Genomic DNA, 25,362 nt, shown 5'->3' with positions numbered 1-25,362 from the left:
TTTCAGGTGCCTATAAAGTGTGTGACAGAACCATTCCCTGTGTCAGCGCTGAATGAGTTGTGTGTGTGTTTCAGGTGCCTATAAAGTGTGTGACAGAACCAGTCCCTGTGTCAGCACTGAATCAGTTGTGTGTGTGTGTGTGTGTGTGTGTTTCAGGTGCCCATAAAGTGTTTGACAGAACCAGTCCCTGTGTCAGTGCTGAATGAGTTGTGTGTGTGTTTCAGGTGCCTATAAAGTGTGACAGAACCAGTCCCTGTGTCAGCGCTGAATGAGTTGTGTGTGTGTTTCAGGTGCCTATAAAGTGTGTGACAGAACCAGTCCCTGTGTCAGTGCTGAATGAGTTGTGTGTGTGTTTCAGGTGCCTATAAAGTGTGTGACAGAACCAGTCCCTGTGTCAGCGCTGAATGAGTTGTGTGTGTGTTTCAGGTGCCTATAAAGTGTGTAACACAACCAGTTCCTGTGTCAGTGCTGAATGAGGTGTGTGTATATTTCGGGTGCCTATAAAGTGTGAGACAGAAGCAGTCCCTGTGTCAGTGCTGAATGAGTTGTGTGTGTGTTTCAGGTGCCTATAAAGTGTGTGACAGAACCAGTCCCTGTGTCAGTGCTGAATGAGTTTTGTGTGTTTCAGGTGCCTATAAAGTGTGTGACAGAACCAGTCCCTGTGTCAGTGCTGAATGAGTTGTGTGTGTGTGTTTCAGGTGCCTATAAAGTGTGTGACAGAACCAGTCCCTGTGTCAGCGCTGAATGAGTTGTGTGTGTGTTTCAGGTACCTATAAAGTGTGTGACAGAACCAGTCCCTGTGTCAGCACTGAATGAGTTGTGCATGTTTCAGGTGCCTATAAAGTGTGTGACAGAACCAATCCATGTGTCAGTGCTGAATGAATTGTGTGTGTGTGTGTTTTAGGTGCCTATAAAGTGTGTGACAGAACCAGTCCCTGTGTCAGCGCTGAATGAGTTGTGTGAGTTTCAGGTGCCTATAAGGTGTGTGACAGAACCAGTCCCTCTGCCAACGCTGAATGAGTTCTGTGTGTTTCAGGTGCCTATAAAGTGTGTGACAGAACCATTCCCTGTGTCAGTGCTGAATGAGTTGTGTGTGTTTCAGGTGCCTATAAGGTGTGTGACAGAACCAGTCCCTCTGCCAACGCTGAATGAGTTCTGTGTGTTTCAGGTGCCTATAAAGTGTGTGACAGAACCAGTCCCTGTGTCAGTGCTGAATGAGTTGTGTGTGTGTGTGTGTTTCAGGTGCCTATAAAGTGTGTGACAGAACCAGTCCCTGTGTCAGTGCTGAATGAGTTGTGTGTGTGTGTGTGTGTGTTTCAGGTGCCTATAAAGTGTGTGACAGAACCAGTCCCTCTGCCAACGCTGAATGAGTTCTGTGTGTTTCAGGTGCCTATAAAGTGTGTGACAGAACCAGTACCTGTGTCAGTGCTGAATGAGTTGTGTGTGTGTGTTTCAGGTGCCTATAAAGTGTGTGACAGAACCAATCCATGTGTCAGTGCTGAATGAATTGTGTGTGTGTGTGTTTTAGGTGCCTATAAAGTGTGTGACAGAACCAGTCCCTGTGTCAGCGCTGAATGAGTTGTGTGTGTTTCAGGTGCCTATAAAGTGTGTGACAGAACCATTCCCTGTGTCAGTGCTGAATGAGTTGTGTGTGTTTCAGGTGCCTATAAGGTGTGACAGAACCAGTCCCTCTGCCAACGCTGAATGAGTTCTGTGTGTTTCAGGTGCCTATAAAGTGTGTGACAGAACCATTCCCTTTGTCAGTGCTGAATGAGTTGTGTGTGTTTCAGGTGCCTATAAGGTGTGTGACAGAACCAGTCCCTGTGTCAGTGCTGAATGAGTTGTGTGTGTTTCAGGTGCCTATAAAGTGTGTGGCAGAACCAGTCCCTGTGTCAGCACTGAATGAGTTGTGTGTGTTTCAGGTGCCTATAAAGTGTGTGACAGAACCAGTCCCTGTGTCAGCGCTGAATGAGTTGTGTGTGTTTCAGGTGCCTATAAAGTGTGTGACAGAACCAGTCCCTGTGTCAGCGCTGAATGAGTTGTGTGTGTTTCAGGTGCCTATAAAGTGTGTGACAAAACCAGTCCCTGTGTCGGTGCTGAATGAGTTGCGTTTGTTTCAGGTGCCTATAAAGTGTGTGACAGAACCAGTCCCTGTGTCAGCGCTGAATCAGTTGTGTGTGTGTGTGTTTCAGGTGCCTATAAAGTGTGACAGAACCAGTCCCTGTGTCAGCGCTGAATGAGTTGTGTGTGTGTTTCAGGTGCCTATAAAGTGTGTGACAGAACCAGTCCCTGTGTCAGCGCTGAATGAGTTGTGTGTGTGTTTCAGGTGCCTATAAAGTGTGTGACAGAACCAGTCCCTGTGTCAGCGCTGAATGAGTTGTGTGTGTTTCAGGTGCCTATAAAGTGTGTGACAGAACCAGTCCCTGTGTCAGCGCTGAATGAGTTGTGTGTGTGTTTCAGGTGCCTATAAAGTGTGTGACAGAACCAGTCCCTGTGTCAGCACTGAATGAGTTGTGTGTGTGTTTCAGGTGCCTATAAAGTGTGTGACAGAACCAGTCCCTGTGTCAGCGCTGAATGAGTTGTGTGTGTGTTTCAGGTGCCTATAAAGTGTGTGACAGAACCAATCCATGTGTCAGTGCTGAATGAGTTGTGTGTGTGTGTGTTTTAGGTGCCTATAAAGTGTGTGACAGAACCAGTCCCTCTGCCAACGCTGAATGAGTTCTGTGTGTTTCAGGTGCCTATAAAGTGTGTGACAGAACCAGTCCCTGTGTCAGTGCTGAATGAGTTGTGTGTGTGTGTTTCGGGTGCCTATAAAGTGTGTGACAGAACCATTCCCTTTGTCAGCGCTGAATGAGCTGTGTGTGTTTCAGGTGCCTATGAAGTGTGTGACAGAACCAGTCCCTGTGTCAGCGCTGAATGAGTTGTGTGTGTTTCAGGTGCCTATAAAGTGTGTGACAGAACCATTCCCTGTGTCAGCGCTGAATGAGTTGTGTGTGTTTCAGGTGCCTATAAAGTGTGTGACAGAACCAGTCCCTGTGTCAGCACTGAATCAGTTGTGTGTGTGTGTGTGTGTGTGTTTCAGGTGCCCATAAAGTGTTTGACAGAACCAGTCCCTGTGTCAGTGCTGAATGAGTTGTGTGTGTGTTTCAGGTGCCTATAAAGTGTGACAGAACCAGTCCCTGTGTCAGCGCTGAATGAGTTGTGTGTGTGTTTCAGGTGCCTATAAAGTGTGTGACAGAACCAGTCCCTGTGTCAGTGCTGAATGAGTTGTGTGTGTGTTTCAGGTGCCTATAAAGTGTGTGACAGAACCAGTCCCTGTGTCAGCGCTGAATGAGTTGTGTGTGTTTCAGGTGCCTATAAAGTGTGTGACAGAACCAGTCCCTGTGTCAGCGCTGAATGAGTTGTGTGTGTGTTTCAGGTGCCTATAAAGTGTGTAACACAACCAGTTCCTGTGTCAGTGCTGAATGAGTTTTGTGTGTTTCAGGTGCCTATAAAGTGTGTGACAGAACCAGTCCCTGTGTCAGTGCTGAATGAGTTGTGTGTGTGTGTTTCAGGTGCCTATAAAGTGTGTGACAGAACCAGTCCCTGTGTCAGCGCTAAATGAGTTGTGTGTGTGTTTCAGGTGCCTATAAAGTGTGTGACAGAACCAGTCCCTATGTCACCACTGAATGAGTTGTGTGTGTGTGTTTCATGTGCCTATAAAGTGTGTGACAGAACCAGTCCCTGTGTCAGCACTGAATGAGTTGTGTGTGTGTTTCAGGTGCCTATAAAGTGTGTGACAGAACCAGTCCCTGTGTCAGCGCTGAATGAGTTGTGTGTGTGTGTTTCAGGTGCCTATAAAGTGTGTGACAGAACCAGTCCATGTGTCAGTGCTGAATGAGTTGTGTGTGTGTGTGTGTGTGTGTGTGTGTGTGTTTCAGGTGCCTATAAAGTGTATGACAGAACCAGTCCCTCTGCCAACGCTGAATGAGTTCTGTGTGTTTCAGGTGCCTATAAAGTGTGTGACAGAATCAGTCCCTGTGTCAGTGCTGAATGAGTTGTGTGTGTGTATGTTTCAGGTGCCTATAAAGTGTGCGACAGAACCAGTCCCTGTGTCAGCTCTGAATGAGTTCTGTGTGTTTCAGGTGCCTATAAAGTGTGTGACAGAACCATTCCCTGTGTCAGCGGTGAATGAGCTGTATGTGTTTCATGTGCCTATAAAGTGTGTGAGAGAACCAGTCCCTGTGTCAGCGCTGAATGAGTTGTGTGTGTGTTTCAGGTACCTATAAAGTGTGTGACAGAACCAGTCCCTGTGTCAGCACTGAATGAGTTGTGTGTGTTTCAGGTGCCTATAAATTGTGTGACAGAACCAGTCCCTGTGTCAGCGCTAAATGAGTGTTGTGTGTGTTTCAGGTGCCTATAAAGTGTGTGACAGAACCAGTCCCTGTGTCAGTGCTGAATGAGTTGTGTGTGTGTGTGTTTCAGGTGCCTATAAAGGGTGTGACAGAACCAGTCCCTCTGTCAGCGCTGAATGAGTTGTGTGGTTTTCAGGTGCCTATAAAGTTTGTGACAGAACCAGTCCCTGTGTCAGCGCTGAATGAGTTGTGTGTGTGTGTTTCAGGTGCCTATAAAGTGTGTGACAGAACCAGTCCATGTGTCAGTGCTGAATGAGTTGTGTGTGTGTGTGTGTGTGTGTGTTTCAGGTGCCTATAAAGTGTATGACAGAACCAGTCCCTCTGCCAACGCTGAATGAGTTCTGTGTGTTTCAGGTGCCTATAAAGTGTGTGACAGAATCAGTCCCTGTGTCAGTGCTGAATGAGTTGTGTGTGTGTATGTTTCAGGTGCCTATAAAGTGTGTGACAGAACCAGTCCCTGTGTCAGCTCTGAATGAGTTCTGTGTGTTTCAGGTGCCTATAAAGTGTGTGACAGAACCATTCCCTGTGTCAGCGGTGAATGAGCTGTATGTGTTTCATGTGCCTATAAAGTGTGTGAGAGAACCAGTCCCTGTGTCAGCGCTGAATGAGTTGTGTGTGTGTTTCAGGTACCTATAAAGTGTGTGACAGAACCAGTCCCTGTGTCAGCACTGAATGAGTTGTGTGTGTTTCAGGTGCCTATAAATTGTGTGACAGAACCAGTCCCTGTGTCAGCGCTAAATGAGTGTTGTGTGTGTTTCAGGTGCCTATAAAGTGTGTGACAGAACCAGTCCCTGTGTCAGTGCTGAATGAGTTGTGTGTGTGTGTGTTTCAGGTGCCTATAAAGTGTGTGACAGAACCAGTCCCTCTGTCAGCGCTGAATGAGTTGTGTGGTTTTCAGGTGCCTATAAAGTTTGTGACAGAACCAGTCCCTGTGTCAGCGCTGAATGAGTTGTGTGTGTTTCAGGTGCCTATAAAGTGTGTGACAAAACCAGTCCCTGTGTCAGCGCTGAATGAGTTGTGTGTGTTTCAGGTGCCTATAAAGTGTGTGACAAAACCAGTCCCTGTGTCAGCGCTGAATGAGTTGTGTGTGTGTTTCAGGTGCCTTTTAAGTGTTTGACAGAACCAGTCCCTGTGTTAGTGCTGAATGAGTTGTGTGTATATTTCAGGTGCCTATAAAGTGTGATGACGTTGCCGTGTATTTCTCTATGGAGGAGTGGGACTTTATAGAGGGACACAAGGAGCTTTACAAGGACGTCATGATGGAGACTCAGCAAGCACTAAGGACAATGGAGATCCCAGGAAATGAGAGCTCAGGTAAACGCTGTGTAGTAATAAATATCTCACTCAGGTAACGCTGTGTAGTAATAAATATCTCACTCAGGTAACGCTATGTAGTAATAAATTTCTCACTCCGGTAACGCTGTGTAGTAATAAATATCTCACTCAGGTAATGCTGTATAGTACTAAATATCTCACTCAGGCAACGCTGTGTAGTAATAAATATCTCACTCAGGTAACGCTGTGTAGTAATAAATATCTCACTCAGGTAACGCTGTGTAGTAATAAATATCTCATTCAGGTAACGCTGTGTAGTAATAAATATCTCACTCAGGTAACGCTGTGTAGTAATAAATATCTCACTCAGGTAACGCTGTGTAGTAATAAATATCTCACTCAGGTAACGCTGTGTACTAATAAATATCTCTCTCAGGTAACGCTGTGTAGTAATAAATATCTTATTCAGGTAACACTGTGTAGTAATAAATATCTCATTCAGGTAACACTGTGTAGTAATAAATATCTCACTCAGGTAATGCTGTGTAGTAATTAATATCTCATTCAGGTAACGCTGTTTAGTAATACATTTCTCACTCCGGTAACGCTGTGTAGTAATAAATATCTCTCAGGTAGCGCTGTGTAGTAATAAATATCTCACTCAGGTAACGCTGTGTAGTAATAAGTATCTCTCAGGTAGCGCTGTGTAGTAATAAATATCTCTCTCAGGTAGCGCTGTGTAGTAATAAATATCTCACTCAGGTAACGCTGTGTAGTAATAAATATCTCACTCAGGTAACGCTGTGTGGTAATAAATATCTCACTCGGGTAACGCTGTGTAGTAATAAATATCTCACTCGGGTAACGCTGTGTAGTAATAAATATCTCACTCGGGTAACGCTGTGTAGTAATAAATATCTCACTCAGGTAACGCTGTGTAGTTATAAATATCTCACTCAGGTAACGCTGTGTAGTAATAAATATCTCCGTAAAGTAACACTGTGTAGTAATAAATATCTCACTCAGGTAACGCTGTGTAGTAATAAATATCTCACTCAAGTAACGTTGTGTAGTAATAAATATCTCACTCTGGTAACGCTGTGTAGTAATAAATATCTCTCAAGTAGCGCTGTGTAGTAATAAATATCTCACTCAGGGGTGACGCTGTGTAGTAATAAATATCTCACTCAGGTAACGCTGTTGAGTAATAAATATCTCACTCGGGTAACGCTGTGTCGTAATAAATATCTCACTCGGGTAACTCTTTGTAGTAATAAATATCAATCTCACTCAGTTAAAGCTGTGTAGTAATAAATATCTCACTCAGGTAACGCTGTGTAGTAATAAATATCTCACTCAGGTAGCGCTGTATAGTATAGCTGCTGCCTCCCTTTACAGATCGACATTATACTCCTCTACCATTGCCTCTGCTGATATGTTTCAGTAATGGTTTGCCTGTCTGCTATATGTGAATGGGTGTCTTCTTGTAAGTATATATCATTTTTTTTAGACACTCTCAGCTATGTTTGGCACTTTATAGTATAAAGTTTTAAAATGTATATTGCATATATTTGCCATGAGTCAGGTCTGTGTATCTCCCTGTGCAGTCTATCAGTTACACCGTGGAAATTATGTTTATGGGAGATTTTAGTTTTTTTTCTTACCTGGGGTTCCAGTTAGTTGTAACTTGGAGTCTGTTTATTAACATTTTCGTAAGCTAATTAGGCTTGCGATGACGCAAAATGCAACTTTCTCTTGTTAAGTGTATCCAGTCCACGGATCATCCATTACTTATTGGATATTCTCCTTCCCAACAGGAAGTTGCAAGAGGATCACCCACAGCAGAGCTGCTATATAGCTCCTCCCCTCACTGTCATATCCAGTCATTCTCTTGCAACTCTCAACTAAGATGGAGGTCGTAAGAGGACTGTGGTGTTTTATACTTAGTTTATTTCTTCAATCAAAAGTTTGTTATTTTTAAATGGTACCGGAGTGTACTGTTTCTCTCAGGCAGTATTTGGAAGAAGAATCTTCCTGTGTTTTCTATGATCTTAGCAGAAGTAACTAAGATCCTTTGCTGTTCTCACATATTCTGAGGAGTGAGGTAACTTCAGAGGGGGAATAGCGTGCAGGTTTTCCTGCAATAAGGTATGTGCAGTTAAAATATTTTTCTAGGGATGGAATTTGCTAGAAAATGCTGCTGATACCGAAGTAATGTAAGTAAAGCCTTAAATGCAGTGATAGCGACTGGTATCAGGTTTATTAATAGAGATACATACTCTTATAAAAGTGTATTTTAAAACGTTTGCTGGCATGTTTAATCGTTTTTTATATATGTTTGGTGATAAAACTTATTGGGGCCTAGTTTTTTCCACATGGCTGTCTTGAATTTTGCCTAGAAACAGTTCCTTGAGGCTTTCCACTGTTGTAATATGAGTGGGAGGGGCCTATTTTAGCGCTTTTTTGCGCAGCAAAAATTACAGACACAGACATCCAGCTTCTTCCTGCATGTTCCAGGACTTCTCTGAAGGGCTCAAAAGGCTTCAAAAGTCGTATTGAGGGAGGTAAAAAGCCACAGTAGAGCTTTGGCAGTTGTTGTGACTGTTTAAAAAACGTTTTTGTCATTTGTAATTCCGTTTTTGGTATTAAGGGGTTAATCATCCATTTGCAAGTGGGTGCAATGCTCTGCTAACTTGTTACATACACTGTAAAAATTTCGTTAGTGTAACTGCCTTTTTTCACTGTTATTTCAAATTTGGACAAAATTTGTGTTTCTTAAAGGCGCAGTAATGTTTTTTATATTGCTTGTAAACTTGTTTTAAGTGTTTTCCAAGCTTGCTAATCTCATTGCTAGTCTGTTTAAACATGTCTGATACAGAGGAACCTACTTATTCATTATGTTTGAAAGCCATGGTGGAGCCCCATAGGAGAATGTGTAATAAATGTATTGATTTCACCTTAAACAGTAAAGATCAGTCTTTATCTATAAAAGAATTATCACCAGAGGGTTCTGTCGAGGGGGAAGTTATGCCGACTAACTCTCCCCACGTGTCAGACCCTTCGCCTCCCGCTCAGGGGAAGCACGCTAATATGGCGCCAATTACATCAGGGACGCCCATAGCGATTACCTTGCAGGAAATGGCTGCAATCATGAATAATACCCTGTCAGAGGTATTATCTAGATTGCCTGAATTAAGAGGCAAGCGCGATAGCTCTGGGGTTAGGAGAAATACAGAGCGCGCAAATGCTGTAAGAGCCATGTCTGATACTGCGTCACAGTATGCAGAACATGAGGACGGAGAGCTTCATTCTGTGGGTGACATCTCTGACTCGGGGAAACCTGATTCAGAGATTTCTAATTTTAAATTTAAGCTTGAGAACCTCCGTGTATTGCTTGGGGAGGTATTAGCTGCTCTGAATGACTGTAACACAGTTGCAATTCCAGAGAAATTGTGTAGGCTGGATAGATACTACGCGGTGCCGGTGTGTACTGACGTTTTTCCTATACCTAAAAGGCTTACAGAAATTATTAGCAAGGAGTGGGATAGACCCGGTGTGCCCTTTTCCCCACCTCCTATATTTAGAAAAATGTTTCCAATAGACGCCACTACACGGGACTTATGGCAGACGGTCCCTAAGGTGGAGGGAGCAGTTTCTACTTTAGCAAAGCGTACCACTATCCTGGTTGAGGACAGTTGTGCTTTTTCAGATCCAATGGATAAAAAATTGGAGAGTTACCTTAAGAAAATGTTTATTCAACAAGGTTTTATTTTGCAGCCCCTTGCATGCATTGCATCTGTCACTGCTGCGGGGGCATTTTGGTTTGAGGCCCTGGAAGAGGCCATCCATACAGCTCCATTGGAGGAAATTATTGACAAGCTTAGAACGCTTAAGCTAGCTAACTCATTTGTTTCTGATGCCATTGTTCATTTGACTAAACTAACGGCTACTCAACATTCCTTTCAAGGGGCAGACCTTATTCGGGCCTGGCTTGAAGGAAATTATTGCTGACATTACTGGAGGCAAGGGTCATACCCTTCCTCAGGACAGGGCCAAATCAAAGGCCAAACAGTCTAATTTTCATGCCTTTCGAAATTTCAAGGCAGGAGCAGCATCAACTTCCTCCGCTTCAAAACAAGAGGGAACTGTTGCTCATTCCAGACAGGCCTGGAAACCTAACCAGGCCTGGAACAAGGGCAAGCAGGCCAGAAAACCTGCTGCTGCCCCTAAGACAGCATGAAGGAACGGCCCCCTATCCGGAAACGGATCTAGTGGGGGGCAGACTTTCTCTCTTCGCCCAGGCGTGGGCAAGAGATGTTCAGGATCCTTGGGCGTTGGAGATCATATCTGAGGGATATCTTCTGGACTTCAAAGCTTCTCCTCCACAAGGGAGATTTCTAAGACCGCGAGGCATAGCGGTGGCTCCGTATCTAGACAACATCCTGATACAGGTGTCAAGCTTTCAAATTGCCAAGTCTCATACAGAGATAGTTCTGGCATTTCTGAGGTCGCATGGGTGGAAAGTGAACGTGGAAAAGAGTTCTCTATCCCCACTCACAAGAGTCACCTTCCTAGGGACTCTTATAGATTCTGTAGAGATGAAAATTTACCTGACGGAGTCCAGGTTATCAAAACTTCTAAATGCTTGCCGTGTCCTTCATTCCATTTCACGTCCGTCAGTGGCTCAGTGCATGGAAGTAATCGGCTTAATGGTAGCGGCAATGGACATAGTGCCATTTGCATGCCTGCATCTCAGACCGCTGCAATTATGCATGCTATGTCAGTGGAATGGGGATTACTCAGATTTGTCCCCTCTACTAAATCTGGATCAAGAGACCAGAGATTCTCTTCTCTGGTGGCTATCTCGGGTCCATCTGTCCAAGGGTATGACCTTTCGCAGGCCAGATTGGACGATTGTAACAACAGATGCCAGCCTTCTAGGTTGGTGCGCAGTCTGGAACTCCCTGAAGGCTCAGGGATTGTGGACTCGGAGGAGAAACTCCTCCCGATAAATATTCTGGAGTTAAGAGCAATATTCAATGCTCTTCTAGCTTGGCCTCAGTTAGCAACCCTGAGGTTCATCAGATTTCAGTCGGACAACATCACGACTGTGGCTTACATCAACCATCAAGGGGGAACCAGGAGTTCCCTAGCGATGTTAGAAGTCTCAAAAATAATTAGCTGGGCAGAGTCTCACTCTTGCCACCTGTCAGCGATCCACATCCCAGGCGTGGAGAACTGGGAGGCGGATTTTCTAAGTCGTCAGACTTTTCATCCGGGGGAGTGGGAACTCCATCCGGAGGTGTTTGCTCAACTGATCCATCGTTGGGGCAATCCAGAACTGGATCTCATGGCGTCTCGCCAGAATGCCAAGCTTCCTTGTTACGGATCCAGGTCCAGGGACCCGGGAGCGACGCTGATAGATGCTCTAGCAGCTCCTTGGTTTTTCAACCTGGCTTATGTATTTCCACCGTTTCCTCTGCTCCCTCGACTGATTGCCAAAATCAAGCAGGAGAGAGCATCTGTGATTCTGATAGCGCCTGCGTGGCCACGCAGGACCTGGTATGCAGACCTAGTGGACATGTCATCCTTTCCACCATGGACTCTGCCTCTGAGGCAGGACCTTCTAATACAAGGTCCTTTCAATCATCCAAATCTAATTTCTCTGAGACTGACTGCATGGAGATTGAACGCTTGATTCTATCAAGGCGTGGCTTCTCCGAGTCAGTCATTGATACCTTAATACAGGCACGAAAGCCTGTCACCAGGAAAATCTACCATAAGATATGGCGTAAATATCTTTATTGGTGTGAATCCAAGAATTACTCATGGAGTAAGGTTAGGATTCCTAGGATATTGTCCTTTCTCCAAGAGGGTTTGGACAAAGGATTATCAGCTAGTTCTTTAAAAGGACAGATTTCTGCTCTGTCTATTCTTTTGCACAAGCGTCTGGCAGAGGTTCCAGACATCCAGGCATTTTGTCAGGCTTTGGTTAGAATTAAGCCTGTGTTTAAAACTGTTGCTCCCCCGTGGAGCTTAAACTTGGTTCTTAAAGTTCTTCAAGGAGTTCCGTTTGAACCCCTTCATTCCATTGATATTAAACTTTTTTCTTGGAAAGTTCTGTTTTTGATGGCTATTTCCTCGGCTCGAAGAGTCTCTGAGCTATCTGCCTTACAATGTGATTCTCCTTATCTGATTTTTCATGCAGATAAGGTAGTTCTGCGTACCAAACCTGGGTTTTTACCTAAGGTAGTTTCTAACAAGAATATCAATCAAGAGATCGTTGTTCCATCATTGTGTCCTAATCCTTCTTCAAAGAAGGAACGTCTTTTACATAATCTGGACGTAGTCCGTGCCTTGAAGTTTTACTTACAAGCTACTAAAGATTTTTGCCAAACATCTTCCCTGTTTGTCGTTTACTCTGGACAGAGGAGAGGTCAAAAAGCTTCGGCAACCTCTCTTTCCTTTTGGCTTCGGAGCATAATTCGCTTAGCCTTTGAGACTGCTGGACAGCAGCCCCCTGAAAGGATTACAGCTCATTCTACTAGAGCTGTGGCTTCCACCTGAGCCTTTAAAAATGAGGCCTCTGTTGAACAGATTTGCAAGGCTGCGACTTGGTCTTCGCTTCACACTTTTTCAAAATTTTAAAAATTTTATACTTTTGCTTCTTCGGAGGCTGTTTTTGGGAGAAAGGTTCTTCAGGCAGTGGTTCCTTCCATTTAATCCTGCCTTGTCCCTCCCATCATCCGTGTACTTTAGCTTTGGTATTGGTATCCCACAAGTAATGGATGATCCGTGGACTGGATACACTTAACAAGAGAAAACATAATTTATGCTTACCTGATAAATTTATTTCTCTTGTAGTGTATCCATTCCACGGCCCGCCCTGTCCTTTTAAGGCAGGTCTAAATTTTAATTAAACTACAGTCACCACTGCACCCTATGGTTTCTCCTTTCTCGTCTTGTTTCGGTCGAATGACTGGATATGACAGTGAGGGGAGGAGCTATATAGCAGCTCTGCTGTGGGTGATCCTCTTGCAACTTCCTGTTGGGAAGGAGAATATCCCATAAGTAATGGATAATCCGTGGACTGGATACACTACAAGAGAAATAAATTTATCAGGTAAGCATAAATTATGTTTTTTTGCGTCATTTTTGGTGTGAAATTGCGTCTGTAGTAATATGTGTCACGTCATTTCTTGCGTCTATTGACGCAATTTTTTTGGCGGCAAAGTCGCGCCTGTTTTGACGCAAGTTGCGTCATTTCATTTTGTTAGCTTTGGCGGCAAAATTTTTTTTTCCCTGTGCATTTGCGTCACCTTTGCGTCATTCTTGGCTCCAAAAGTTATTATATTAAGTCTCTCCCTCTTTGGCTCACTGCTCTCATTTGTTTATAGAGGGCTATGATGTTTGCTTTTGATTTTACTTTTGTATAAGAATTTTATCATAAGCATTTTTTCCCATTCCTGAAACTGCTATTTTTTTTTTTTTAAATATTTGTTATTGATTTTTCATATTAAAACATCTTAATACAAATAAACTCATAAACAAAACAGGTTCAGTCTGTAAAAGAATCATAGTCATTATACACGTCGGGATTTTACTCCGAATAATAGTTTCATTATATCAAACATGCAATATGTCATCCCACCACAATCAATAGGAATCAGTTCTCACACATTATCCCCTCTAACGCTTTCCTTCTATATGACGTTCTGTCTGATCCGTCTAACCCCTTCGATATGCATAATGTATGGTTCCCAGATTTCAATGAAACAGTCTTTGGTGTTTAAAAGTTCTGCCGTAGAGCTTGACATATTATAGTGGTATTCTATTCTCTTTTCGATATAATCAAAGGAGGGGATATCCATTTTCCAAAATTTAGCTATACACATGCGCGTGACAGTACAGATCATATTGACTTATTTGGAGTGCCTCTTTAGAGGTCCTTCTAGCGGAAAATGCAATAGGGCCTGCTCTGGGGAAAGGGCTATATCTGATTCTAGTATTGCACTTAAATAGCTGAAACTGCTATTTTGAGGAAATTGGATATTTTGTTTAAATGTTATTTTTTCTTTTTTGTTACATTTTGCAAGATGACTCAAACTTATCCTGCCTCTGATGTTACTGTAGGAACTAAGCTGCCTGAACACACTTCTACAAAAGCTAAGTGTGTTTGTTGTAAATTAGCTGATCTTACTTCTTCAGCTCAAATATGTGGCACTTGTTATGATAAATTATTACATGCTGATAATGTTTCTATAAGTACAAATACATCTACTGTTATTCCTTCACAGTCTAATGTACATGATATTGCTGCAGATATGAAAAATGATATTGCTGCAGCCGTAGAGAAGGCTATGACTGCTATTCCGCCTTCATATAAACGTAAAATGTCTTTCCAAACTTCTCATAAATCTTCTGCTGATGAGGATTTTTCTGGCTCAGAGGATCCTGCTTCAGAGACTGAAATTGACAAATCTACTTTCTTTTTGCGATTGAATATATTCGTTCTTTATTAAAGGAAGTATTGTTCACTTTGGGTATTGAGGAGTCTAGTTCTGTAAGGAATCCGTTCCATCTTTTCTTTCCTTCCCTGCTGTCACATGGTTATCCAGCCTCAACTGTATTTAAGTCTTCAGCTGACGACAAACAGGTGCTTAGTTATTGCACCTACAAGCTGTACCTAGCCGCAGTACTGGTTTCTTAGCTCTTTAGTGAGAAACCTGCTCCTTTGGATTACAAATATTTTCTAAACATGTCTGATCTGCAGATTCCTGGTATCTACTTCCTTCCCTCATGGCTTAAACTAGGGAGTTCCGTGAACTGCCTTCTCTGCCTAATACACAGGTCTTCCTGCCTAAGCAAGGCATACGAGTCAGTAGTTGAAAACCCCCCTGGGGTTAAAACCGGAGGATTCCGCTGCTCAGAGCTATTCAGACTGCACAGCTGTAAGCCACTCTGTCACAGCATACCGGACACCACCTCCTTTCCTACGCAAACGCTGTGAGGCCACAGACTCACACCCCTGTGACGACACCAAAGCAGCGATGAACCGCTCACACGCTCTGTCTGGACTGACCAGATAATGACTGGTAAGAAACATAAGCAGATACTTTGTTCCTAATACTTCTGTCTGTCATTTCTTCTGAAAGCTGGAGAAGTGATACGGATTAGGGCTGTAAGCAGCCGCTCCACAAGCCACGGACCCAGGGTTCTATTTAACCCCTTCCTACCTGATCTGTCGCCATCTGAAGTTATTGATTTCCCTAAGCACAGCAATTTGCAAGTTAACTCCAACATCATTGGATCTGGGATTCAGACTGGCCACAGATATATTAATAAGGAAGCAGTATAATTTGTTTCAATAAGCACAACGAAGGGTGCAAAGTTCTTAAGTTGCAACAAATGCTTTTTGCTCTGCAGCACTGTTAATTTATATATAACAAATTCACTTAAAGCTGTATGATCTATGCAAATTAATAGCCCAATTGCTTGGTGATACATAATAACCTATTCATAAGTCTGCAGTTGTGAGCCTTTCCCCATAGACATTACAGAATAACTAAGCCTGACATGGATCCAGCAGACCTGCCCCAAATCGTCTACAACCTGTCACAACGGGTGGATGAACTCAGTCAAGGTCTAAGGGATTTGCAGGTAGAGAATGAGACACCATTCCAGGCAAACCACCTACTAGCGAAACCACCGCAGAATCACAGATGGCACCACCTGAATTGTTCCATGGTGACAGGAGCCTATGCTGCCAATTTAGGAATGCATGTCTCTTAACTTTCAATCTAAAACCAAAGACCTACCCAAATGATAGGGTCAAGGTCTTAACAATGATTACCTACCTCAGGGGTGAACCCCGCATTTGGGTGGACACCCTGTATGAATCAATCAGCCCTGTACTATCCTCTCTACAATCCTTCCTTGTAGTCATGGATGAACTGTACTCTGACACAAACTTGCAACTCACTGCTGAAAGCAAACTGTACTAGTCGGAAAATCAAACCAGCCAACAGAGAATTCTGTGCTAGACCCAATACTTTTGAGATAATAACAGTGAGACCACAAAGAGAAAGCGACCAAGAAACACTAGTCAGTCAATGCAGAGATACATTATGCGTCACTAAAAATTGGTTATCTGCAGACACTAAAGAACAACGTAATCTTTGGATGCAAAAACTCAACCAAGTGCTTTTGGATCTCCGCACGTGGCAGCCAGATGCCTGTTATAGGCCTGCTACCAAGGTTTAAATACGTGGTTGTTTACAGAACGCGTGTACTTCAAGTCAAGGTCTCACCAGCTGTGTCCTATTTTACTGCAAAATAAAATATGCTAGAGCTGGTACATTGCAGCACGAGATCTGTAAAGAATTATGCAGTAAATAGTTTGATAACCAGGTCACTTCTCAGTTTACCAAATAATAGTCCTTTTGTAATCACGGATGTTGGATGTGGTTATTAACAATATTATTTGTATGATGGCGTGCATGGCTATATCATATTTTCATTAGCCATTTTTAATATGAAATTTTTTTGGGAGAGCTTTACTTTTGCCGCATTAAGTGCAATACATAAACGCTATTGTTGGTTGCCTCCAGTTAAATAGTTTTAGTCTTTAAATATAACTATTGAATTCTTTCTTTCTAGAAGGGGATACTAGTGCAGCAGCCAAACATTTTTTTATATTTTTCTTTTTTTTTTTTTTTTTATATTTTTATTGAGGTTCGAATCCGGCATACAAACATAAAATAAAATAAACAACAATATAATCAAAGCATACAATTTTTGCCAGCATAAGATATACCACACGTCATATAGGATAAACAGATCTTAATCATATATAGATATTGAAGATAATAGGTAAATAAAAAGCTTGCCGGAAGATAACTCAATGCCTTCTAAATGACACATAGGGCCACTTTTGGACCCTGCTGGGTAACAAAATAGAAAGAAAGAAAAAAGCATAGAAGGCAATAATATCAGAATGAGGCCACTCTTGGGACTCAACTTACAACCTCACATTTCTTATTTTATACACTATGTGAATGTAATTTAGATAAAAGATGGCTAGAAACTAAAACTAGACTCAAATCAAAGAGGCCCACTGTTAGGCCTTTGTAGCTGTATGTACACATATGCTAGTACAAACCGAATAAGGGGGGGGGGGGGGCTATAAATGATAAACTAGCTAAACATGTCAAAATTTATAACAAACTAGGGTAAATTATTAGGATAAAGTTTCAAAGTTTAGCAGGCAAACTAAATGGGGGGGAGGGAGGAGAGGAGGCAATATGGATGATGGAAGTTGCGGAATGACACGCCTGTGATCAAAATATGTAAGTTATATGGCTAATAAAGACTAGGATCTAGTGCTACTCTGTAATTCCCCTTAATTATGGGATAAAGACCTATGGCGGGAAAAGACAAAATATATAATATTAGAACAGACAATTGGATCAACTCGCAGCTATCAGGCGTGGCATAACCAACAAGTAAATTTGTACATACATGTCGACAACTAGCACCCCAAACTTATAGCTACAATAATAGTATCATTTGATCCTACTCTGTAATAAAGACCAAAAGGTCCCATACCTATGTAGAGAGGTACTTATTCATATTTAAGGTTAGGAGATGGCTCTAGAATACCAGGAGAGAAGCTTATCATCCACCTGCTCACATTTTGCACTATTATGATCCTACCGTCCGAGCACGGGCCCTGTACCCAGGCGGCAGGTGAATTAACTATTGGTATGCATAGTATGAGTTAGTAATAAATGGTTGGAAGTGCTTTTCTTTCCCCCCCCCCCCTTTTTTTACAGAACACTCAGACATGCCTGAACAGGCCAACTAGAACTTAGAAACATTCTCTTTTAGGGCAAGGTTTTGGGGAAAAGAAGATTAACAAGTAGAGATAAGTCTGCAGCAATTATATAACATTATAAAAAGAAAAAACAAAACAAAAAAAAATCGACATGTTCCCAACCCAATAGCTGCCAGTTGACTACCAAAGATGACTATGAAATACTATGGATTGAGAAAAGTATTACATACACATTTTGCAAACTTGAAAGAGCATCCCTTAACATCAATATAGTTATAGCAATCATGGGAAAGACACGACTCAGCAGCCATCTAAACACCTCACACATGAGGGCCCAGTCTCAGCCAACATCTCAAACATCAGGGAGGAGAACAATCTAAATCGGAACATACAAAACACATTAACACCCTCCCCAGTAATCCCCCATCATCCAAAACATCATAAGTCCAAGACAAAGGGGAAAAGAAAATAAATTTGTGTCCACATGGAGCTGTGGTAAGCGTGAACAATACTGTAATCTCCCGGCTCTCTCTAAACATAAACTCAAATTGGAGACCGCGGGAGGCAGAGAGTCTCATCAAATTGGCCTCATGTATAAGTGGGCTATTTTGTGGGAATAGACTCTAAATGTCCCAAGCCCATCAGTCTGAGTCAAAACATTCTTACCCCACTCCGATCCTGAGGCAACAGGGATTGAAAACTATAAGTATTTCCTCGATCTCCTCCACCTCCCAGCCACAAGGTTTCTGTAGGAAAGTAGCGGTAACATCCTCCTCATTTAGTGAGACACCCGTGGCATCGAGGTAAGTACCCTCTTGGGCTGCTTTATAAGGTCTGTTCCATGGCCTCAATTGTCCCATATGGGGCTGACTCTCAGAGACCGGGCAAAGTCCTCCGCCTATTTTGGTCCCGGCAGTTGATGAGAGTAGGGATCTGTGAGGGGTAACAATCTCAGAGTTTGTACACAAGGTCTCCGTCTCAACGATCAATTGTGCTGGGGCGCGGAGGGTTTTATCCTCGTCAAGACTAACGGGACTAGTAGTCGGAAGAGCAACATCGCCGCTTGGTGCATCCACTCTGGGAGGGGTAAGGTTGCTGCCTTCTGGGTAACAGTCGGAGTGCTGCTGATCCATTGTCTCAAGCGGGCAAACCCCGCAGATAATTTTAAACAACTCTATCTCTAGGCTCCGGAAGTGATCTTGTGTGAGCCGGATCAGCTTGGCTTCCCATTTGTCTACAATTGCTTCCATTTGTATAATATAGTTCAGATATATCTTCCTCCGTGGGAATATCTGTACAAGTAGCCCTCTAATAACGATAAATAGGTCCCCCTTATAAGGTAAAAGGTGGCAGTCGTCAGTGACTGCTATACCCAGCCAGGATGCTGGGGGGGGTTCTGAGGCTCCGTATTAGGCCGCCACCATGGGCCTCAAATTTCCAGATCTGTGCTCTGCGGTCATTAATACACTGTGGTTTTCAGGCAGTTAGATCCACAAAAGGAACATAAGTGTAAATTCGCAAGATGTTTTTAACCAAAGACCAGTGTTCCAACAATAATTGGTAGAAGCTGCAGATATTGCGACCATTCATGGCCGCCGCCCGGACACGCCCCCTTTTTTATATTTTTCAAGACTTTTTAAAGTAAACATTGGGGGATCCCTCCATAAACACAGCCAGACGGAGTGGTGTAATTTATGGATCTTCTAAAATATCCAGCATGCTTTCCTGATTTCTACTTCTGGCAATTGCTTTAGGAGGAAGAAGGCAATGACAGAGTTCCTATCTTACACACTTTCTATGCAACATCATGACCCCCCACTTCTAGGTCATCCAGTTATCAAGAAAACAAAAGACCTACTTACTAGGAACTATTGGTGGCCAAATATGGAAACCACAATTAAGGATTACATCCAAAACTGCACCATCTGTATTACTTCCAAACATGAAAAGAAACCACCTTATGGGCATCTCATACCAGTAGCTATCCCCGAAAGACCTTGGGTTCATCTTGGTATTGACTTCATAGTGGAGCTACCTGTGAGCTCTGGACAAAACGCCATTCTAGTTGTTACTGATATTCTCACAAAGATGGCTCATTTTGTTCCGTTCCATAAGCTGCCCACATCCTCTGAAACAGCACAACTTTTCCTGAATTCAATAATTTGTTACCATGGACTCCCTTCCATCGTGACAACAGATAGGGGTACAGAGTTCACCTTGAGGTTCTGGAAAGGTCTTTCACACCAGCTACAAATTGACCATCGCTTAAGCACAGTGTTTCACCCACAAACTAATGGCCAAACCGAGAGGTTAAATCAATGGCTTGAACAGTAGTTACACTGTTACTGCTCCTACCATCAAACTGACTGGTCACGATATTTATACATGGCGGAATTCGCTTACAGCAACACAATAAATGCTTCTACCAATCTCTCACCTTTTTATGCCAATTATGCTTATCGCCCTAGCTTCTCATTACAAAAGACAGAGACACCAAACTCTCCCTGTGTTGATGATTTACTGCAATCTGTGGTTGAGAATTTCCAGTTTCTAAGTAGGAATATCCAACATGCTCAAGCCATTCAGAAAAAGTACTATGACCTACGTAGAAGACCCTCACCACCCTATGCTGTTGGCAATAAGGTTTGGCTATCTACGAAAAACATCAAAATGCAGGTACCCAGTAAAAAACTAGCAGGACTTTTCATTGGACCTTTCACCATCTCCCGCATCATCAACTCAAATGCAGTTATGCTTGATCTTCCCTCTTCTCTACCAATTCACCCTACCTTTAACGTCTCACTCCTTAAACCAGCCTCAAGCGATCCATCTCTAAAACCCATCCTGCCACCAGCGCCTGTACTCTTAGACTCCGATTCATATAAGGTCCAGGATCTTCTGGATTCCAGACTATGCAATGGCGAACTACAATATCTAGTACGCTGGAAGGGCTATTCCCCTGAAGATGACACATGGGAGCCATATACTCATATAAATGCTCCTAGACTTGTCTCTCGCTTCCATAGACGTTACCCTCATAGACCCAAACATCAAGCCGAGGGTCGGCTTGCTTGAAGGGGGGCATCTGTAAGGAATCTGTTCCATCTTTTCTTTCCTTCCCTGCTGTCACATGGTTATCCAGCCTCACCTATATTTAAGTCTTCAGCTGACGACAAACAGGTGCTTAGTTATTGCACCTACAAGCTGTACCTAGCCGCAGTACTGGTTTCCTAGCTCTTTAGTGAGACACCTGCTCCTTTGGATTACAAATATTTTCTAAACGTGTCTGATCTGCAGATTCCTGGTATCTACTTCCTTCCCTCACGGCTTAAACTAGGGAGTTCCGTGAACTGCCTTCTCTGCCTAATGCACAGGTCTTCCTGCCTAAGCAAGGCATACGAGTCAGTAGTTGAAAAACCCCTGGGGTTAAAACTGGAGGATTCCGCTGCTCAGAGCTATTCAGACTGCACAGCTGTAAGCCACTCTGTCACAGCATACCGGACACCACCTCCTTTCCTCCGCAAACGCTGCAAGGCCACAGACTCAGACCACTGTGACGACACCAAAGCAGCGAGGAACCGCTCATACGCTCTGTCTGGACTGACCGGATAATGACCGGTAAGAAACATAAGCAGATACTTTGTTCCTAATACTTCTGTCTGTCATTTCTTCTGAAAGCCAGAGAAGTGATACAAAGCCATCTGAAGTTATTGATTTCCCTAAGCACAGCAATTTGCAAGTTAACCCCAACATCATTGGATCTGGGATTCAGACTGGCCACAGATGTATTAATAAGGAAGCAGTATAATTTGTTTCAATAAGCACAACTGGGTGCAAAGTTTTTAAGTTGCAACAAATGTTTTTTGCTCTGCAACACTGTTAATTTATATATAACAAAGTCACTTAAAGCTGTATGGTCTATTCAAATTAATAGCCCAATTGCTTGGTGATACATAATAACCTATTCATAAGTCTGCAGTTGTGATCCTTTCCCCATAGACATTACAAGTTCTGTTTATAACAAAGCTAGCAAACATTTGAATTCTGTTTTTAAAACTTCTGAGGTTACTCCTGAAGTTTTTCCTATTTCAGATGCTATCGCTAATATGATTACTAAAGAATGGTCTAGGCCAGGTGCTTCTTTTAACCCTTCTTCTAGGTTTAAGAAGCTATATCCTTTACCTGTGGCCAATTTAGAGTTTTGGGGGAAAGTCCCAAATGGTGATGGGGCTATTTCCACTCTTGCCAAATGTACTACTTTTCCTATGGAAGTTGCCGCTGCTTCAACTTTTTGGTTGGACAGTTTAGCACAGCAGTTATCGGATCCTGAATTGTCTAGCATTGTTATTTTACTTCAACATGCTAATCATTTAATTTGTGATGCTATATTTGATGTCATTAAGATTGATATTAAATCTATGTCTTTATCTATTCTTACTAGAAGAGCTTTATGGCTTAAATCTTGTAATGCTGACATGGTGTCTAAATCTAGATTACTATCTCTATTGTTTCAGGGTAACATTTTATTTGGTTATAAATTGGATTCTATTATCTCCACTATCACTGGGGGAAAGGGAGTTTTTCTGCCCAAGATAAGAAATCTAAGGGTAAGTTTAAAGCTCCCATTCGTTTTAGTTCCTTTTGTCAGAATAGAGAACAAAAGACCTCTCCTTGCCTCTGGCTCTAATTGGAGACCATCTCCGAATTAAAATAAATCCAAGCCTAATAAGATACCAAATCCGGGGGGGCAGATTGAAATTATTTCAAGACATTTGGACAGATTCTGTTCAAAATCAGTGGATTCAGGATATTGTTTCTCAAGGTTATTGAATAGGTTTCAAAATAAGACCTCCCATGGGAAGATTCTTTCTTTCTCATGTTCCAACAAACCCTGTGAAGGCTCAGGCTTTTCAGAAGTGTGTTTCAGACCTAGAGCTTTCAGGGGTGATTGTTCCAGTTCCTCTGTTGTTCCAGTTTCACTGTCTACTTTCTTCACTCAAGTCCATGTCAGGAGCGATGCTACAAAACTGTCACACTTAAGAGGTTGTGTTTCTGTTCCACAGCGCGGATTCTGGTAAGATTGTTTACATTTTTACTTATGTTAAAATTGCTGAAGACAGGGTCACAGTGTGACTCCTTTTATTTTTATAGAATCATGGGTTAATATCTCCTGAGGTAGGTTGTTGGACAGTGGGGATTAATCAAATGTGATACTTTGATTGTATGCTGCTTTATGTGTGAGATTTATTTTTTTGTGCTCATAGACTGTTATCGTGCGGCAACGGAACATACAGGTTTTTACTTTCGCTTTGAACGCTGCACAGCTTGTAGCTTGGCGTGCTTTTTCTCATAGCAGGGACAGTTCTGCCTTGCGCACCACGTGACCGGGTGTGGTCACACTTTCGTTTTCTCTTTCCTGACCGAGCTAGCTGTCGGAGAAGTCGCTTCTTCTCTGGTTGCCTGGGTCTAGGAGGTGGTGAGTGCCCTAGTCATTGGGGGTATATAGGTGCTATTTTAGCGAGAAATAAAAAGTTTGTTTATTTGTATCCGACTGTTGTTAGCACAAGCTATGGAGGATCCTGATATGCTTGAGGGTACTCCCTCTATTCCTATTAGTTATACCTGTCTATATTGTGAGGAGGCCTTGGTGTGCCCACCCTCTCAACTATGTTCCATATGCATCAACAAGGTTATTATGTCTAAGAAGGTTAACCCCTTTAGTACGACTGAGCTGTCCACCTCTGAGGACTCACCATCCCGCTAGGTGCATACCCATCAATCATCTCCATTGTCACATGTAGCTTCCCGTAGCACGCTTGATCCTCCGTCTGGAGGTAGCCTTTTACTATCAGACTTTACCGCACAGTTAAAGACCGCAGTGTCTGAGGCCCTTAATGCGCTACCTCGCCCTGCTAAGTGCAAGCGAAAGGTTAAACATAGCTCTGCGGTCCAGGGGACATCCAGTGATTTTACTTTATTTGTCTGCCTTTCAAGTATCCCAGGATGGGTCACAATCTGAGTCTTCAGAGGGTGAAATTTCTGATTCGGAGTCTCCTACCTCTAGGCCTCCGGCTGCGGTGGAGCCAGCCTTTAGATTTAAAACTGAACTCTTATGTTTTCTTCTAAAGGAGGTTTCCTGATTAACATAAATTAGACAGGGTATACGAGGACAGGGTAGCCCCGCTAACCTTTCCTGTACCTGTAAAAATGGCGAATATTATTAAAAACAAATGGAATAGAATTGAATCTTCCTTTTTCCCTTCGTCTGCCTTTAAAAAATAATTCCCGGACTCTCAGCTGGAGTTGTGGGGTTCCGTCCCTAAGGTGGATGGTGCTATCGCCACGTTAACTAATCGTACTACTATCCCTCTTGAGGATAGCTCGTCTTTCAGAGAGCTGATGGATAAGAAGATGGAAACTTTTCTCAGGAAAACGGGATATTTATTTCAACCGGCAGCGGCTGTTGCCTCCGTTGCTGGTGCTGCAGCCTACTGGTGCAACTCCTTAGCGGAATTGATTGAGGTGGAGGGTCCCATCAACGTTATCCAAGAAAGAATTAAAGCTTTGAGAATTGCTAATGTGATGCAAACATGCAGATTATTCGCCTGAACGCTAAAATCTCTGGTTTCTCAGTGCAGATGCGTCGGGCACTCTGGCTGAAGTCCTGATCTGCGGACATGACTTCTAAGTCTAGACTACTTCCCCTTTCCTTTAAGGGAAACATTTTATTTGGTCCAGGCCTGGACTTTATTATTTCCATGGTTACATGGGACAAGGGTGCCTTCCTACCGCAGGATAAAAATAACAAATCTAAGGGACAAGGATCTAATTTTCATTCTGAAAAGTCGCAGCAGGCCTCCTCTAAGCCAGAGCAAACCAAGAGCACTTGGAAGCTGGCTCAATCCTGGAATAAATCCAAGCAGAGCAAGAAGTCCGCCGAGAACAAATCGGCATGAAGGGGCCGCCCCCGATCCAAAGCTGGATTGTGTAAGGGGCAGACTGTCACTTGGTCCAGGGATGTGCAGGATCCATGGGTCCTGGAGGTCAAAGCTCAGGGATACAAGATATGTTTCAAATCTGATCCACCCAAGGGCAGATTTACCCTCTCAAGCCTTTCTTTAAAACCATAAAAGAGGGAAGCATTTCTGGGGTGCGCCGCGGGATCTGTCCTCCTTAGGATTCATTGTCCCGGTTCCTATCGCAGAAAGAAGTTTGGGATACTACTCAAACCTGTTTGTGGTCCCAAAGAAGGAGGGAACTTTACGCCCTATTCTGGACCTAACGTGCTTAAACAAGTTTCTAAATGTCCCATTGTTCAAGATGGAGACAATAAGGTCCATTCTTCCTCTAGTTCAGGACAGTTCATGACCACTAGAGATCTGAAGGATACCTACCTTCACGTTCCAATCCACAGGGACCACTTCCAGTTCTTAAGGGATCAGCACTTCCAGTTCATTGCACTTCCGGTTGGTCTAGCTATGGCCCCAAGAATCTTTACAAAGGTTCTAGGAGCTCTCCTGGCTGTCGCCAGAACCCAGGGTATAGCAGTAGCTCCCTAATTGGATGATATTCTTGTTCAAGCACCATCCTTTCGTCTATCAGAGGACCATTCGGTATTTCTTCTCTCTCTTATTCGATCACATGGATGGAAGATAAACTTAGAGAAGAATTATCTTATTCCAAACACCAGGGTAGAATTCCTGGGTACTAAAATAGATTCAATATCCATGAGGATATTTCTAACCTACCAGGGACGATGCAAGCTAGCTTCAGCATGTCTTGCCCTCCGGACCTCCTTAAAGGGACAGTTTACTCAAAAATGTTCTCCCCTTTAATTTGTTCCCAATAATCCACTTT

The 25,362-nt window shown here is 43.0% G+C and overlaps 1 protein-coding gene across 1 annotated transcript in view; it reads left to right on the top strand.

The window, feature by feature from the left end:
- LOC128636439 (gastrula zinc finger protein XlCGF26.1-like) overlaps positions 1-25,362 on the top strand; it is a 204,880-nt gene that overhangs the window by 77,181 nt on the left and 102,337 nt on the right. The window contains exon 4 of the mRNA XM_053689453.1: positions 5,561-5,708. Coding sequence (XP_053545428.1) covers positions 5,561-5,708 — 148 coding nt within the window. The remainder of the gene's footprint in view (positions 1-5,560; positions 5,709-25,362) is intronic.

The sequence above is a fragment of the Bombina bombina genome, chromosome 7 (genome assembly GCF_027579735.1).
Source record: "Bombina bombina isolate aBomBom1 chromosome 7, aBomBom1.pri, whole genome shotgun sequence".
Classification (NCBI taxonomy): domain Eukaryota; kingdom Metazoa; phylum Chordata; class Amphibia; order Anura; family Bombinatoridae; genus Bombina; species Bombina bombina.
The sequence above is the reverse complement of the archived record's forward strand: the minus strand, read 5'-3'. Positions and strand labels throughout refer to the sequence as shown.